Source organism: Alexandromys fortis, unplaced genomic scaffold, assembly GCF_014885135.2.
Source record: "Alexandromys fortis isolate MF-2015 unplaced genomic scaffold, M_Fortis_MF-2015_v1.1 scaffold_52, whole genome shotgun sequence".
Classification (NCBI taxonomy): domain Eukaryota; kingdom Metazoa; phylum Chordata; class Mammalia; order Rodentia; family Cricetidae; genus Alexandromys; species Alexandromys fortis.
The window spans coordinates 9,844,396-9,859,147 of record NW_026067929.1 but is presented as its reverse complement, the minus strand read 5'-3'; the positions used below and the strand labels follow the sequence as shown (position 1 = coordinate 9,859,147).

At 41.3% G+C, this 14,752-nt stretch overlaps 1 protein-coding gene across 1 annotated transcript in view; it reads left to right on the top strand.

Annotated features, from left to right (window-relative positions):
* Positions 1 to 14,752, top strand: part of Mrc1 (mannose receptor C-type 1) — an 87,418-nt gene that overhangs the window by 62,917 nt on the left and 9,749 nt on the right. The window contains exons 17-24 of the mRNA XM_050144743.1: positions 243 to 406; positions 1,679 to 1,746; positions 2,994 to 3,094; positions 3,699 to 3,841; positions 4,536 to 4,650; positions 8,663 to 8,829; positions 10,278 to 10,380; positions 14,403 to 14,635. Of these exons, the coding sequence (XP_050000700.1) occupies positions 243 to 406; positions 1,679 to 1,746; positions 2,994 to 3,094; positions 3,699 to 3,841; positions 4,536 to 4,650; positions 8,663 to 8,829; positions 10,278 to 10,380; positions 14,403 to 14,635 (1,094 nt within the window). The remainder of the gene's footprint in view (positions 1 to 242; positions 407 to 1,678; positions 1,747 to 2,993; positions 3,095 to 3,698; positions 3,842 to 4,535; positions 4,651 to 8,662; positions 8,830 to 10,277; positions 10,381 to 14,402; positions 14,636 to 14,752) is intronic.

Genomic DNA, 14,752 nt, shown 5'->3' with positions numbered 1-14,752 from the left:
CTGCCAATGAAAGTAATGCCAGGAGTTCTTTTACCAACTAGTAATCCATGGGTCTTAGGAAGAGAAACAGGTCAGTCTTCATAGGATTGACAGAAGGTAGATAGAGGTATTTGGCATGGACCAATCAATGTACCCCTGACTTAGACAGTCTGCATATTCTGGAGTCTGAAAGTCGTTCATATCATAGCTCTCTCCCCTACTTAACATATTCTTTAATTTATCCAACTACTTTCTTTCATCAGATCCACCGGTTACTGCAGATGGATGGGTTATTTACAAAGACTATCAGTATTATTTTAGCAAGGAGAAGGAAACCATGGACAACGCACGGGCATTTTGCAAGAAGAATTTTGGTGATCTTGCTACTATTAAAAGTGAAAGTGAAAAGAAGTTCCTGTGGAAATATGTAAGAGCATGGTTAAGAGGAGAACGTGCTATAAACAGAGATGATCCCTGAGATTGGTACCCTAGAACAACATGTTATAAACAAGGATGATTCCTGAAACTCGTACCTGAGAACAGCAGGCTATAAAGAGAGATAATCTCTGAATTTGGTACCTGAGGATGTACTTTCAACTTATGTACTAAATTTGAAGTTGAGGGTAAATGATTAAAGTTCCTGGGGCCTTGAGACAGGGCCATAAGTCTAAGCATTGTGACAGTCCCTTCGAGTTTGTGAATTTAATTTTCAAGGATTATATCTTAACTAGTTATGTCTCAATCCGAGACCACATGCATAATAAACAGTATGATTACTAATTACAAATCTATCTTTCTAGGATAAAATTATTAGCGAACAGAGAGTACAGTTTTATTATTATAAAAACCTCAGTTGTATCCAGATAGTCAGCTATTCCTGAAAGGGTAATGTTTTCCTCTTGTGCTTGGTTGAGTAACTTTCGACTAAAACAAAAACACAAACGGAATACTACATGTGATTTCCTTATTATTGACCAGAGAGAAAGTGGAGAGAATAGCAGAAAATGAATTTATCAGTATTTAAAGGAAAAGTTCACTTGCCCTCAAAGATAGGAAAATATAGCTTACATTATCATCTTTGTGATATGCTTTGCTTTGAAACGCTCAGGATACAGCCTAATGTTGCACAAAGGCTTATCTGGAAAAGATGCTACATACTAAATCCTTAGGTGTGAAAAAGTGTTACTTTTGATGTACAAATCCAACTGCTTACTTTTATTTATTTATTTTTTATTTTTTTCTGTTTTTCAAGACAAGGTTTCTCTGTAGCTTTGGAACCTATCATGGAACTAGCTCTTGTAGGTTAGACTGGCCTTGAATTTATAGAGATCCACCTGCCTCTGCCTCCTGAGTGCTGAAATTAAAGGCATGTGCCATCACCTCTTGGCCCCCTCTGCCTTTTTTTTTTGTTGCTGTTTTGATTTTTATTGAGCTCTACATTTTTCTCTCCATTGCCTATTTTTTAAAGGGTTTTTAGCCATCAACTGTAATAAACATTTGGCATTATAATGAATGACTTAAGACATTTGCTTTGTAAATGGAGATTATTGCATTGTGAGAACACTCTTTTCATCTTTATGCATATAATTCTACAGTATTTCTGCATGAGATCCTCCTTGGAAAACACATGTGTAGGTTTTATCTGAGAAGCTGCTTAGTAGATGACTGTAAACTGTATATGCAAACTTTCATGTTCTAGATGAACAAGAATGGCGGACAGTCACCGTATTTTATTGGCTTGTTGATCAGCTTGGATAAAAAGTTCATGTAAGTAAATCAGGCTAAAGCGCTTTATAATGGAGAACCAGTAAACACCTAGGGATTGTTTTGAGACTCTTTCTTGCCAAATGCATTAAAAGTACTATGGCAATCTGAATCTCAAAAAGTAAAACCCTCTAAAACATGAAAGGAAACCCATTTAAGATTGTTGTATTAAGAATTCCAGTGTTGTTAATTATCTAAAAGCACAAAATTGGATTTAACTTCATAAAGCTAGTCTTTATTTTAGGGTCCCCAGCCATCCTTAAATCATTGACTAAGAACCTGTGGTAAATAGAGGTGAACACTACATTTATTTTTAAAATTGCAATCCTTTTTGGACCAGTGCTGGTACACAGAACTGAATGTCCCCTTTTTTTTTGCTCCAACTTACAGCAATGTATTCAAGTTGGCTGTGAAACTTTCCCCTCAGAAGAGCAGACTTGCTGCTTTATTAGACACCAGGATCATGAATGGCTGAACTGGAAGGAGGGAACTATTATATCTTGGGGATTTCTTTCTATGTTCATTAATACATTCTCCTGAATTTTAAGAGCAGATGAGTCTATCTGCTCTTCATACAGCTGTCTTAGTGACATACATTCTGTGTGACTTTGATTGCTCTCTTTGACCAACGGAGACCTAAAGTCAAGCTTGTAATTTCTAGGATATAGAGACATTTGGATATCCCCATGGAAGAACACTCATTTGATAAAATAAGAGGGCTGATTGTTGTGATTTATCTTCTTATCAGTTTTCAGAGGCCTTGAATTTCTGTGACTTATGAAAATAGTCATTGTGTGTGTATATATATATATATACACACACACATATATACATACATACATACATACATATACATATATACCTCTTTGGGTCTATCAGGAGCTTGTTCTGAGGAGAGCAAAGAAGGTGGACCAGCATTAAGTATTCACACCATTCTGGGGCATCTTCTTAGAAGATTCTTTAGTGGAGTATGGAATCCCCCAAAAAAGACAGATTATAGTTTAAAAGATTAAATCTAACTGTGGTTGTTTGTAAACTTGACCTGAAGGTATCAGGGTCACTGCAGAGGAACACAAGGGATGCCAAGCACAGGCATTTGGGAGTTCCTGCTAGTTTCTCTCGGTTCCCCTCTGTTTGTTAAGAATGCTATGCTCCCTTCATCTTGATGCACTTGTCCTCCCAACCTCTAAGTTGTAGCCAGTTGCATTTGTGGCTGAACTCATGAAAAATGCTTCAATTTTCTTTTCTAGTTGGATGGATGGAAGCAAAGTAGATTTTGTGGCTTGGGCTACAGGGGAACCCAACTTCGCCAACGATGATGAGAACTGTGTTACCATGTACACAAACTCAGGTAGGACATGCACGCATCTTACTGAACTTGCTTTGGGGTGTGGTGTGCTGCATTCCTTGTATCTTTAGGTTAACAGTAACAGGCAGTGCACTTACATAGGAACACAACAGAGACTCCCAATTTTATCAAGATAACGGTTCAGTTTGCAAAGGTAAATTTATCAGGATACTCATGAGTCAGGTAAAAAATGACACATCATCCTATTTCTTCCAAATTGTGAGACATTTTTAATGTTCTTATGTGAGGAAAAAAACTGTACTCATAACGACCTTTCTCTCTCTCTCATCTTTTGTTGACAAGATTATATGAAGTATCACCTATAGCTGAACACATACTAAGTATTTTGACTATTGATAATTAGTAATTTAATAATATATTGCAACACCAAGATCCTTCTCAGCAATAGGAACCTTTCTACAAAAAATGAACTCTTATAAGCTAAGCGGAACAATGTGAGAGAGATTTCACAGGCTCTTCTAGTAATGTATAAAAGTAAGGGAAATTTATTCAGAACCATGTTTTTGAGACTCCTTGGATGTTGTGTCTTTGAAGATATGTTTTACCTAAGAGCATATAGATGCACCTTAGCTCTTCTCCTTTGCAGGATTCTGGAATGACATCAACTGTGGTTTTCCAAATCACTTCATCTGCCAGAGACATAACAGCAGCATCAATGCCACCGCCATTCCTACCACACCCCCGACACCAGGGGGCTGCAAGGAAGGTTGGCATTTGTACAACAACAAGGTATCAGGGAAACTAATCTCAGTCTTGGCATTGGTATCAGTTGCTTTTCTTGTTGATGTAACAAGATACGCAGTAGAAACAAGAGAGATTTGGGCTTCCTACTTAGAGGACTGAGTCTATCAGAGCAGAGCAGGTGGAGCGAAATGACTCCATGGAGGTGGAAGCATATGGTAGAGGCTCCTCACACCTTAGTGGATGGGAAACAAAGGACTGGAAGAGGGTCCAGCTGTACCCTGAAGGCCTACCTCTAGTGTCCTACAGCTACCATCTGGGCCCATTTGAAGAAGACTACGTGTTCTTCAAAAACTGATACCATCAGCTGGGGACCAAGTGCCTATGGGGAGCATCCCCCCACTAAACCCCAACAGCGCTGTTCATTGCCAGTCTTCATGCCTTCTTCCTATTTCATCAATTAAGATGATTTTTATAAGAAAAACTGGAGATTCCTATCACAGATTCTAAACGGGAAGTAAAGACTTGAGGTGTTATCCAAAAAGTTGTACCCTTTATCTCAAGGGAAAAGTAAAACTCTGCAAAGAAAATCGTTGGCTTATTAAGCTGACTTTTATTTTTTAATCCTCATCTGGTCCTGAGAAAATTGTGTTTAGCAATGATTTTCATGCATAATTTGATTCCTTGATGTGAAGTTTGTTATCCATGGCTAAAACCTCTGCTTTGTCCTCCCCTTCCATAGTGCTTTAAAATTTTTGGTTTTGCTGAAGAGGAAAAGAAAAACTGGAAAGATGCACGAAAAGCCTGCATAGCACTTAAAGGAAACCTGGTGTCCATAGAGACCGCGAAAGAGCAAGGTGTGCAGGTTATGTTCCTGGCAGTAAGGAATATGTATGTAAATTTGCCTTGAAAGAGATAGACTATTGCTTATCATGACTGACAAATTTTCTAGAAAAGGAGCCTGTGGGGAAAATCCTATTATTAAGAGTGGTTTTGTTTAGCATTAGATAAAACTGAGGTCTTAATGTGAACTTTGAACAAATGCAGGAAAAAGCTTTTGATGAGACACAGGCTAAACTGGAGCTATGGAAGTGTCTGGCAAGAGAACATTCACCACAACCACAGAGAAAACTGTGAAGGTCATTCTGTTAAAAGAGACTGGAGCTGGGAAACAGCTCAATCAGTAAGGAGCATGGGGCCCTGAGGTCACCTGTGTTCAGAACCTGGGGTGGTGACATACGTGTTAAGTCCCAACACTGGTAGATAAAGGAAAAACCCTAACGATTTCCTGGCCAGCCAACCTTATGAAACCTACAATCTCTAGGCCAGTGAGGGACCCATTTTCAAAAAACCACAGGTGGCTGGTTCCTGAGGAGAAACACAGACGTACCATCTGGTCTCAATTCACATGCCCACATGCATGGACACACAGACTTTCTTTCTACAAGGACAGAAAGGCATTGACCATGCTTGCATGACTTTGGGGGACTTCCCTTGCTGAATAGGTATGCTAGTTAAGTTATAATTTGTGCTTCAAGGAGGATATGGAATAAGTCCAGGAGATTCAGACCTAACCGTTGTAGGGTTTGAAACCACAGCAATTCAGTCATGGATCAGAGACCCTCAGATTAAACACTTTGAAAAAGAGAACCCATGGTCTTTGAAGGGTCACCCTATTTGGACCTAAGGGGAAGCTCTGGGCCATTGAGTGACAGTTGCAGAGAAATACATTGAGGTTCAAAACCAGAAAGCCTTGTCAGTAGTACAGAAAAAGTCCAATAGAGGTTTGCTGTGATTTTAAATTTATAAGAAGGTCGTAGGAAAAAAAACTTAGACTAGATAGTCTCTAACATCTCTTTTAGTTGCATAGGTGTCTGTGTCTGTGTCTGTGTGTGTGAGAGAGAGAGAGAGAGAGAGAGAGAGAGAGAGAGAGAGAGAGAGAGAGAGAGAGAGAGAGAAGGAGAGGGAAGAAGGAGAGGAGAGGGAAGAAGAGGGAGAGGGAGATTACAGGCATGTTTATCATCACATCCTGCTTTCACATGGTTTGGGAGAACCAAACTTGAGTCCCCACTCTTACTGTTTCCTATCTCCATCCACAGAGCATTTTTAATTTTCAAAATCAATATTTAAAATTTTGAATAAGTACAGGAAAGGAGACCGGGAAACCTATGTGTTGCTCTCGCAGATGCTTGCTCTGTTAATGCGCAGATGTGCACTCTCTTCGAACACACTCTCCATGCAACCAACCAAGCTTCCACAGGAATCTTTGACACGTTCACCAGCTGTTCCGACACCCAAAGCAAAGGGTCAAACCACGACACCTGATACGAGAACAGAGCATTCGCGTTTCTCGAGCTGGCTTACCACGTTTATTGCCTTAGCTACCCCGCAGAGAAACACAGTAATGGACTTCCTCTGTCCACCACAAAGTGCTGGTTGCTGGCATAACAGAGTTAGAACCTGAGCAGTAGAGACGTGCAGAAGGAAACAATTTTCAGATAAAATAACATTATTCCTGGCAAAACAGACGCATGTTGTTGAATTCTTAATGTGGCTGTTGGCATAAGAAGTCAGTGCTGTATGCTCCCTGATAGAACTGTTCCACACCGCTTTTCAAATTGAGCGTAAGGCAAAAGTTCCGATCTTATTTAGGTAACAAATAAAACCAAAATGAATATCAATCTTTGCTCTTAGTTCACTAAAGAGTATTGGAAGAAGAATGTTTTGGGGTATTTTTATTTTTAATTAATTGAGGAAAAAGTTTTTCTGAGCAAGGCTCTCCTATTTGAAAGCACAGCCTGATTCAGCATGGGCTGTTCTGCAGAATTCTTTGCTCATGCTCAAGCAAGTGATTATGTTTCTGAAGACTTTATTTTGCACTTTTAAAATAAGATTTATTTTTATCTGTGTGTAAAGCCACATGCATAGGACTTCCTGCAGAGGCCAGAAGCAGGTGTTGGATCCTTTGAGGCTGGAGTTACAGGCAGTTGTAAACTACCCAGTGTAGACACCAGAGACTGAACGTTGGTCTTCTGAAAATGTAGCAAGTCCCCTCAACCATAGAGCCACCTCTCTAGCCCCCTGCATTTTCTATCAGAGTAATCAAATGCTGAGCCATTTCATTTCTTGTCCATATTCGGGGGACATATGTTGCTGCTCTAGTAAACAGTCCGTCTAGCTGACCATCCTGACTCAAGTGGGGATGGTGGGTTCAAGAGGCAGCTGCTGAGAGAGGCATAGGCAGGCTGACAGGAAGGTACTGGGCATCTGGACACTGAAACCTTTTGTAGTTTCTGGATGTCTTTTCCTCTCCTCTCTGCTACAGAATTACTGATACAACAAAAAGCCATAGTGTTCTATATATTCTAAATCTTCTAATTCTATGATATGAGCTTTTTAGGTCATGGAAGTCTGGGTCTGTGCATCCCTTATTAGGCAGCCAGTGGTCCCCAGGAACTGCTTTCCTGGATGAATACCAATTAGGTAACCCTTGTTTAGGTATCCTGTGATTCTGAAAATTTGGGAGCTGGGTGCTTCTTGCTTTGATAAATGGCGTTGATTTTCACGACCTTCTGGTTGGAAATTATTGCCATCAGATTATTTTATTTATAGAATCAGGACAGTTGATAATTTATAGGATTTTTTTTTGGTAGAGAGGGAGAAGTAGAGCAGATGGAAACCAGGGCCTTGCCCATGTTGTATCCTCAGTTACCTCTTCATCTTTGAGATAGGATCATGTTCAATTGCCCAGGATGATCTCAAATCCACTCTGTAGTTCAGAGGATGCTAAACTTATGATCCTGCTGCCTCAGCCTCGAGAATGCTGGGATACAGTTCTCTACCACCTGTGCTCCAGTTCCAAGGAATCCCACATCCTCTCCTGGCCTCTGTAGGCACCTCAACACATGTTACCATTACATTCAAGCTCATACGCGCACATATGCACATACACACACATACGCACCAAATCATAGCAGCATTGTTTGTCATAGCCAGAACCTGGAAACAACCTAAATGCCCCTTGACTGAAGAATGGATAAGGAAAATGTGGTACATTTACACAATGGAGTACTACACAGCAGAAAAAGTAATGACATCTTGAATTTTACAGGCAAATGGATGGAGCTAGGAAACATCATATTGAGTGAGGTAACCCAGACACAGAAAGACAACTATTATATGTACTTGCTCATAAGTGGTTTTTAAACATAAATTAAAGAAAACCAGCCTACAATTTCACAATCCCAGAGAACCTAGACGACAATGAGGACCCTAATAGAGATGTACATGGATCTAATCTACATAGGAAGTAAAAAAAGACAAGATCTCTTGAGTAAATTTGGAGCATGGGGACCATAGGAGAGGGTTGAAGGGGAGGGGAGAGGTAGAGAAAGGAGCAGAGAAAATGTATAGCTTAATAAAATCAATAAAAAATAAACTCTTAAAAGTGAAAACACAATATAGCATTATAGGCTGAGTAGGCTGAATTTTAGTGAATTATATGAGTGTGCTCCTTCTGCAGGCCATTAGGCAGCCACAGCCCTTATTGAGGTACCCAGTATGAAGAGGGGATGTGGGGTGAATCTGAGACTCATTTAGCTCTTCTCTGGTGCTGCTAGGTGGATTACAGCTATCCCAACTCTCTGAAGTAGTTATATACAACAGAGTTGTAAGAAACATGCCGGTTTGAAACTCAGTTGCTGATGTGTTATGAAGATTAGACTGTCTATTTTCATGCTTTCTGTTAGGAAATAGTAACAAAATGGCTTGATTTATATTCCCATTACTTAGAAATTAATCTATTTAATTTTTTTTGCTTGGACTATTCATTATCCCAAGTTTGAAATCACCTTGTATTCTTTCTTTCAGCATTTATTACCTATCATATGAAAGACTCCACTTTTAATGCCTGGACCGGGCTGAATGATGTCAATTCAGAACACACATTCCTTTGGACAGATGGGCGAGGAGTGCACTATACAAACTGGGGGAAAGGCTACCCTAGTGGAAGAAGAAGCAGCTTGTCTTATGAAGATGTGAGAATAGTTTTCAGATCACTTCCCCATACCCTCTCCGTGTGTGCGCAGAGGCATCTTACTAATTTTCTGTGAACGACCCACCTGACTCCTTCCTGTGTTCTGTTTTTGCACACCTTAAAGGAAGGGCTGTAGGTTTAGTTAAGAACCTTTCACAGACAGTTAGCAGTAGAAACCCAACTTCACTCTGAGCCTCACTGGTACTCGGGACAAAAACATGAACCTATGGTTTTGATTGCACCAACTGCCCCTCATCTCTTAGAGCATTTTCAGGGATTGGGGTGCTGACCTGGAAGTTGTCACTGCTTTTGAGGACATCCTCGGTGTCATAACCATTCCTCATCCTGTATTTATAGAACACTTGGTCTGTCAAATACGATGCTAAGTGATTCTATACATTACCATATAGACTGTTGCTTCTCTACCTTCCTTAAAAAAACTTTACTCCAGTCTTATATCATTGAACAACCAATTAGCTGATATCAAACATCACCATAGAGATAAGAACAGCAGGAGGAAATATGAGCGTGTTTTGATCTCATGAAGTTCTTAAACCAGAGCAAAGTCTTCTATTAGAAATGAGATAATAGAGAAATAAGAGTGTATCAGGACAGGGTCAGCTGCCCAATACAGGAAGGGGGGCAGCATCATGGATGGGTGTCTCTATTGGTGGGCACATACCTATGGGGCTCTTCTTCGTGTCGGACACTGCCAATGTATGACATATGTATGGGGGTGGGGACTGTGGAGAAGAATCAGTGGAGGGGAAATTTTTCAAAAAACTTAAACCATAGTTATCAGAAAAACTAAAGAGGTCGATTATGACAGCCATGCTAGGTGAGTGGGTGGAACAAAGTCATCCTGGAAAAGGCCAGGTGTGTCTGGGAATGAGTAAATGGCTCTGAGAGCAACGGGAGTCTTTATGTTAGAAAAGAAGTCAGAATCAGCTTGGGGTAAGCAGACCTGAGAGGACCTTCGATGTCCTATGACGGTCTGTGTGTTGTCAGAGAGAGAGAGAGAGAGAGAGAGAGAGAGAGAAACGCTGCATAGAGAAATGACCTGACCAGCGTGGCTCTTATGGCCATTAACTTGATAGCCACATCCACGGTAGATACATTCATTCTCTTGTTGAGTCGGTGGATTTTTTTTCTTGGCAGAAATTATTTATCCTGATTGTGTAAATGAGGGCTGAAAACTTCCTGAGGTTGAAACTAGCAGAGCACAACAGGAGAGTGACAGAGAAGGAAAGTTCAGGTGTGAGGGGTCTACATGGGGTAGGGACAGCAGCCCGGAAAGCCATGCTGGCTTGAGTACTCTGCGCAGAAGGATTACCTGAAAAACTGTAACTGAGGAATAATGAAGGCATGTTTCCTTGTTAACACACTGACTTAAATAACTATTAATTTGTGTGTGTGTTGTTTTCTCTTTCCTTATCCACAAATGTACAGGCTGACTGCGTTGTTGTGATTGGTGGCAAATCTCGAGAGGCGGGGTCGTGGATGGATGACACTTGTGACAGCAAGCAGGGCTATATTTGCCAGACGCCGCCGGGTAAGTCCTGCCGAGCCCCACCTGACCAGTTCTCACCAGCAAGGGCTGGATGTTCACATGTGTTCTCAAAAGGAGGGCTATTTCCTTGTCTATTAGTAGTTTGTTGGGTTTTTTTTTTGAAACTTTAATCCATACAAGCCCATGACAGACAAAAGAAATGGGTCTCCCTCTCCCCAAACAGGTGGTATTTTGTTTACTTTATTTACAAATCTGCTCTCTTACCATTCCAGAAAGTTTTGCACAAATTCAACGTACATAAAAAGAAATCATTAAAAAAATAAAAAAAGAAATCATTAGAAATTTGGAATATATGCCAGTTTTTTTTTCTCTTTGTGACTCTGAGCAAATGCCCAGAGGAGTCAACATGAAGCAGGAAGGTTGTTTTGGCTCTGTGCTTCAGAGGTTCCTGCTTGGTCTCCACATTCCTTCAGGCCTGTGGCAATGCAGAACGCAGTGTGGAGCAGGCTGTGGAGAAACCCGTCCAGGTTGTGGAGGCTGGGAAACAAACGAGAAAGAGCGGAAGGGCTAAGGTCCCTTTGAGGGCACTATCCCAGTGACAGCTGTCTGCCCTTAAGATCCATCTCCAATGCTCCTCTTCTCAGTGGTGCCTGGAGCTTTTGTAAAACACATGACGGGACTGCGGAGATGTCAGGGCAGTGGTACAGGACCCAGGTTCAGGTCCCAACACCCACAAAGTGGCTCACAACCCTCTGTAACTCCAGTCCCAGGGGACCCAACACCTTCCGGCTTCTATGAGCATTGCACATGGTATATAGACATGCATGCATAAAAAACACCCACGTACAGAAAATAAAATTTAAATAAACATTGCCTAAGATCTAACCATATAGAAACAATCTCCCAAAATTTTTGTAGCATTTCTTCCTCCCCCACTGCACAGATATTGTTAAGAATAAGAGAACTGGACAGAAAAATCAAACTTCCTGATTGTGTGTAGATTCTGTGAAATGGTCCTTTGTTTTAAAGCTTCACTTCAAGCTTCATTTAGTGCTTTTAATGGTCCAAAAATTTCTGATGGAATGGCGCCCAGATCTCCTTAGGCTAGGAGTTTTAATGTTCCATACGAGATGTGACAGTTTTAGGAGTCTGTTGGGGTTCCTTGGTCAAATGGCCCTGTACCAACATAAGATGGCAGCAGCAGCAGAGGAGAGGGAGGTGGTTAAAGAGAAAAAAAGTTGGGCTATGTGGAACAGGTTAGAGAATTGGCCCAGCATAGCATGAATTCTAATTTGTCTTAATGATAAAAATCCAGAGTCATATATAGGAGTCAATGCTGAAAAATTAGAGAAGCAGAGCAGCCAGCCACTCGTTCTTACTTCTACCAAATTCTCAAACCAAAGGGAGATCCTGTCCCTATGAGTCCTCAGACTAAATTTTCAGAGCTCCTATCTCCTCCCACCGTATATCCCTCAATCCACCCAGCCATATCACTTCTGTCTCCACATCTGCAGTGCTGGGATTAAAGGTGTAAGCTCTGTTTCTCTTTTGGACTGGTTTACTTTTGTGTAGCCTTGGGTTTCCTTGAACTCACAAAGAACTGTCTACGTTTGTCTCCTGAGTGCTGGGATTAAAGGTGTGCACCACCACAGTCTGGCCTCTATGGCTAACTAGTGTGGCTAGCTCCGCACTCTGATCTTCAGGCAAGCTTTATTTGTTACAGCACAAAGTATCACCACAGCCCAGACAGAACCCGTAGGCAAGGGTAGTTAGAAGTGAAGGCCACTGATTACTTTTCTATAAAGACCCAAGTATCTGAAGTGCGATGACCACACAATATCTACTAAGATCCTTCCACCCTCTCATGGTGAGGGACAACGTTAGTTCATATGTCAGCAAATGAAAGTGGCTGCTTTCCAATAAAGTTTTATAGGCATAAATGTGATTTTTATACAATGTCAAGAAATATCAGTCATTTGTCCCTCCCTACCCCTGTCAGTGAAATGTAGCTTATGTGTTATAAAACCAGAGAAAAGATCAGATTTAGCTCTTAGTCTGCTGGGCTCTGCCCCAGGGTATCATCTGAGGCTGCTTAGAACAGCTTCTGTTTTCTGTGTCTTAAGTGGCTTAATGTTCACATAGAAAATAGCAATCAGGGTTCCCTGCCCTGTGGGAAGTCCAAGGACCACCCACCTCCATCCAGGTCTAGTAAGGTGAGCATCCAAACTGCCTAGGCTCTCACAAAGCCAGTAGGATCAGACTTGATTGGGGAAGGGGGAGGGAAATGGGAGGCGGTGGCGGGGAAGAGACAGAAATCTTTAATAAATAAATAAATTAAAAAAAAATAAAATGATCTAAGTGGGCCAGCAAGGCGCATTTCCAAAACCCAAGTTTTGTAGATATATAAAGGGTTAAGTATTTTAGGAGAAAATTAATCTCCGTTTGAAAGTAAACGAGTTTTAAAAGCGAAAAAAAAAAAAAAGAAAAAAAGAAAAGAAAATAGCAATTAGAAGCCCAGGCAGGGACACTGCAGAAGTGAGCATAGCATTTGAAAAACCCTTGTCTTAGAGGGTCTCTATGCCTCAGTATTAGTTTAGACAAGGCAGCGCCAGTCCCTACAGGGGTGTTGCAGGAAAATTATATAGACATGAAAGTGAAATCATGGAAGGGCTGGAGGGGTCAGAAGATATTCTCCTAAAAACAAGGCATTTTTATTTTCTGTGTATATTGCTCATGTGCATGTGTGTGTACCAAGTGCAGGCAGTGCTGAGAACAGAAAAGGTACCAGGTACCCGGCGACCAGAGTTACAAACCCAGGACCTCTGCGAGGGCCACACATGCTCTTGACCATTGACCGGGTCATCTCTCCAGCCCCAGAAGATGCTCTTGATCATGACATTCAACCCTGAGAGGAAAGCAGGGATTAATGATGAGAGGGAAATATGTATTTCTTAACTTGTAGCATCAAATTTTTATCGGGGCACTAGGCACAGTGGACTTGCAGGTCTTTTTTACTGAGACACTTGCTCATATGTGCATATATTCTTTAAACAAATTTTAATTTAATATATGTGTATGGGTGACCTACTTATTTGCATGTCTGTACATCATGTGCATGCCTGGTGCTCATGGGAGTCAGAAGAGGGCATCTGATTCCTTCCCTGGAACTGATGTTCTTGATGGTTGTGGTCTGCTGTGTAGGTGCTGGGAATTGACCCTGGATCCTCTGCAAGAATAACAAGTGTTCTTAACTGCTGAGCGTTTCCTCTAGGCCCATATATATTAAACAGTTTCTAAAGTGTATGAAATATATATGCAGGCATAAACATACTGTGTATGTATATGTACACTACATATGTACTTTAATCAGATATACTAATTAAAGAATACAACTTTGTGGGCTGGGCAGATAGCTCAGTCAGTAAATTTTTTTTCAAGAGAGGGTTTCTCTGTTTATGTCTGGCTGTTCTGGAACTTACACTGTAGACCATGCTGGCCTCGAACTCACAGAGATCCACCAGCCTCTGACTCCCTAAGTGTGGGGATTAAAGGTGTACACCAGCACCACAGCCTGGCTTAGTATTGTGTTTTCCTTGCAAACATAAGGACCTGAGTTCTACCTTCAGAACCAAAATTAAAAATAGGTGAAGTGCCACTCACTTGTCTCCCCAGCAGTGAGGAAAAAGAGACAGGTGACTCACTGGGGCTCACACTATTTGGGGGATTCCAGGTCAGTGAGAGGCCATTTCTCATAAGCAAGGTGTTGGTTCCTAGGGGAAAAACTGGGTTTGACTTCTGGCTCTGCATACACATCACATGCATATATATGTGCACCCACGTACGTGTGCTCCTGTACGCAGATGAATGTACCCAAAAATGGACCTATGTACCCAGACACAGAGATATTAGCTTTCTGTTGTAAAAAGTCTGGCGAAAGTACTTACAAGCCCTGCGAGACTGAATGTGTTTACTTCTATGATAGATGGGCTTGGGAGTCATATATGCTGAAGGTGCACAATCACTGCTCGTTGATAATGCTAATGGAAACAATCTCTCTATTCTAGACCCTTCCTTGCCCGTTTCTCCAACCACAGCTCCAACAGATGGCTTTGTGAAATATGGCAAAAGCAGCTATTCCCTCATGAAACTGAAGTTACCATGGTACGAAGCAGAGCAGTATTGCCAGAATCATGCTTCCCTGCTGGCTAGCATTCTAGACCCCTACAGTAACGCATTTGCATGGATGAAAATGCATCCATTTAATGTCCCCATATGGATTGCCCTGAACAGCAACTTGGTAAGATACTAGAAACATTAACAGCTTGGCACAATTGATAAATTATGGTCCGGTATGTTTCTTTCTGCTTCTTCAGCTGAACACTTTCATGGGCGCCACTGCTGCCACTGGTCTAGT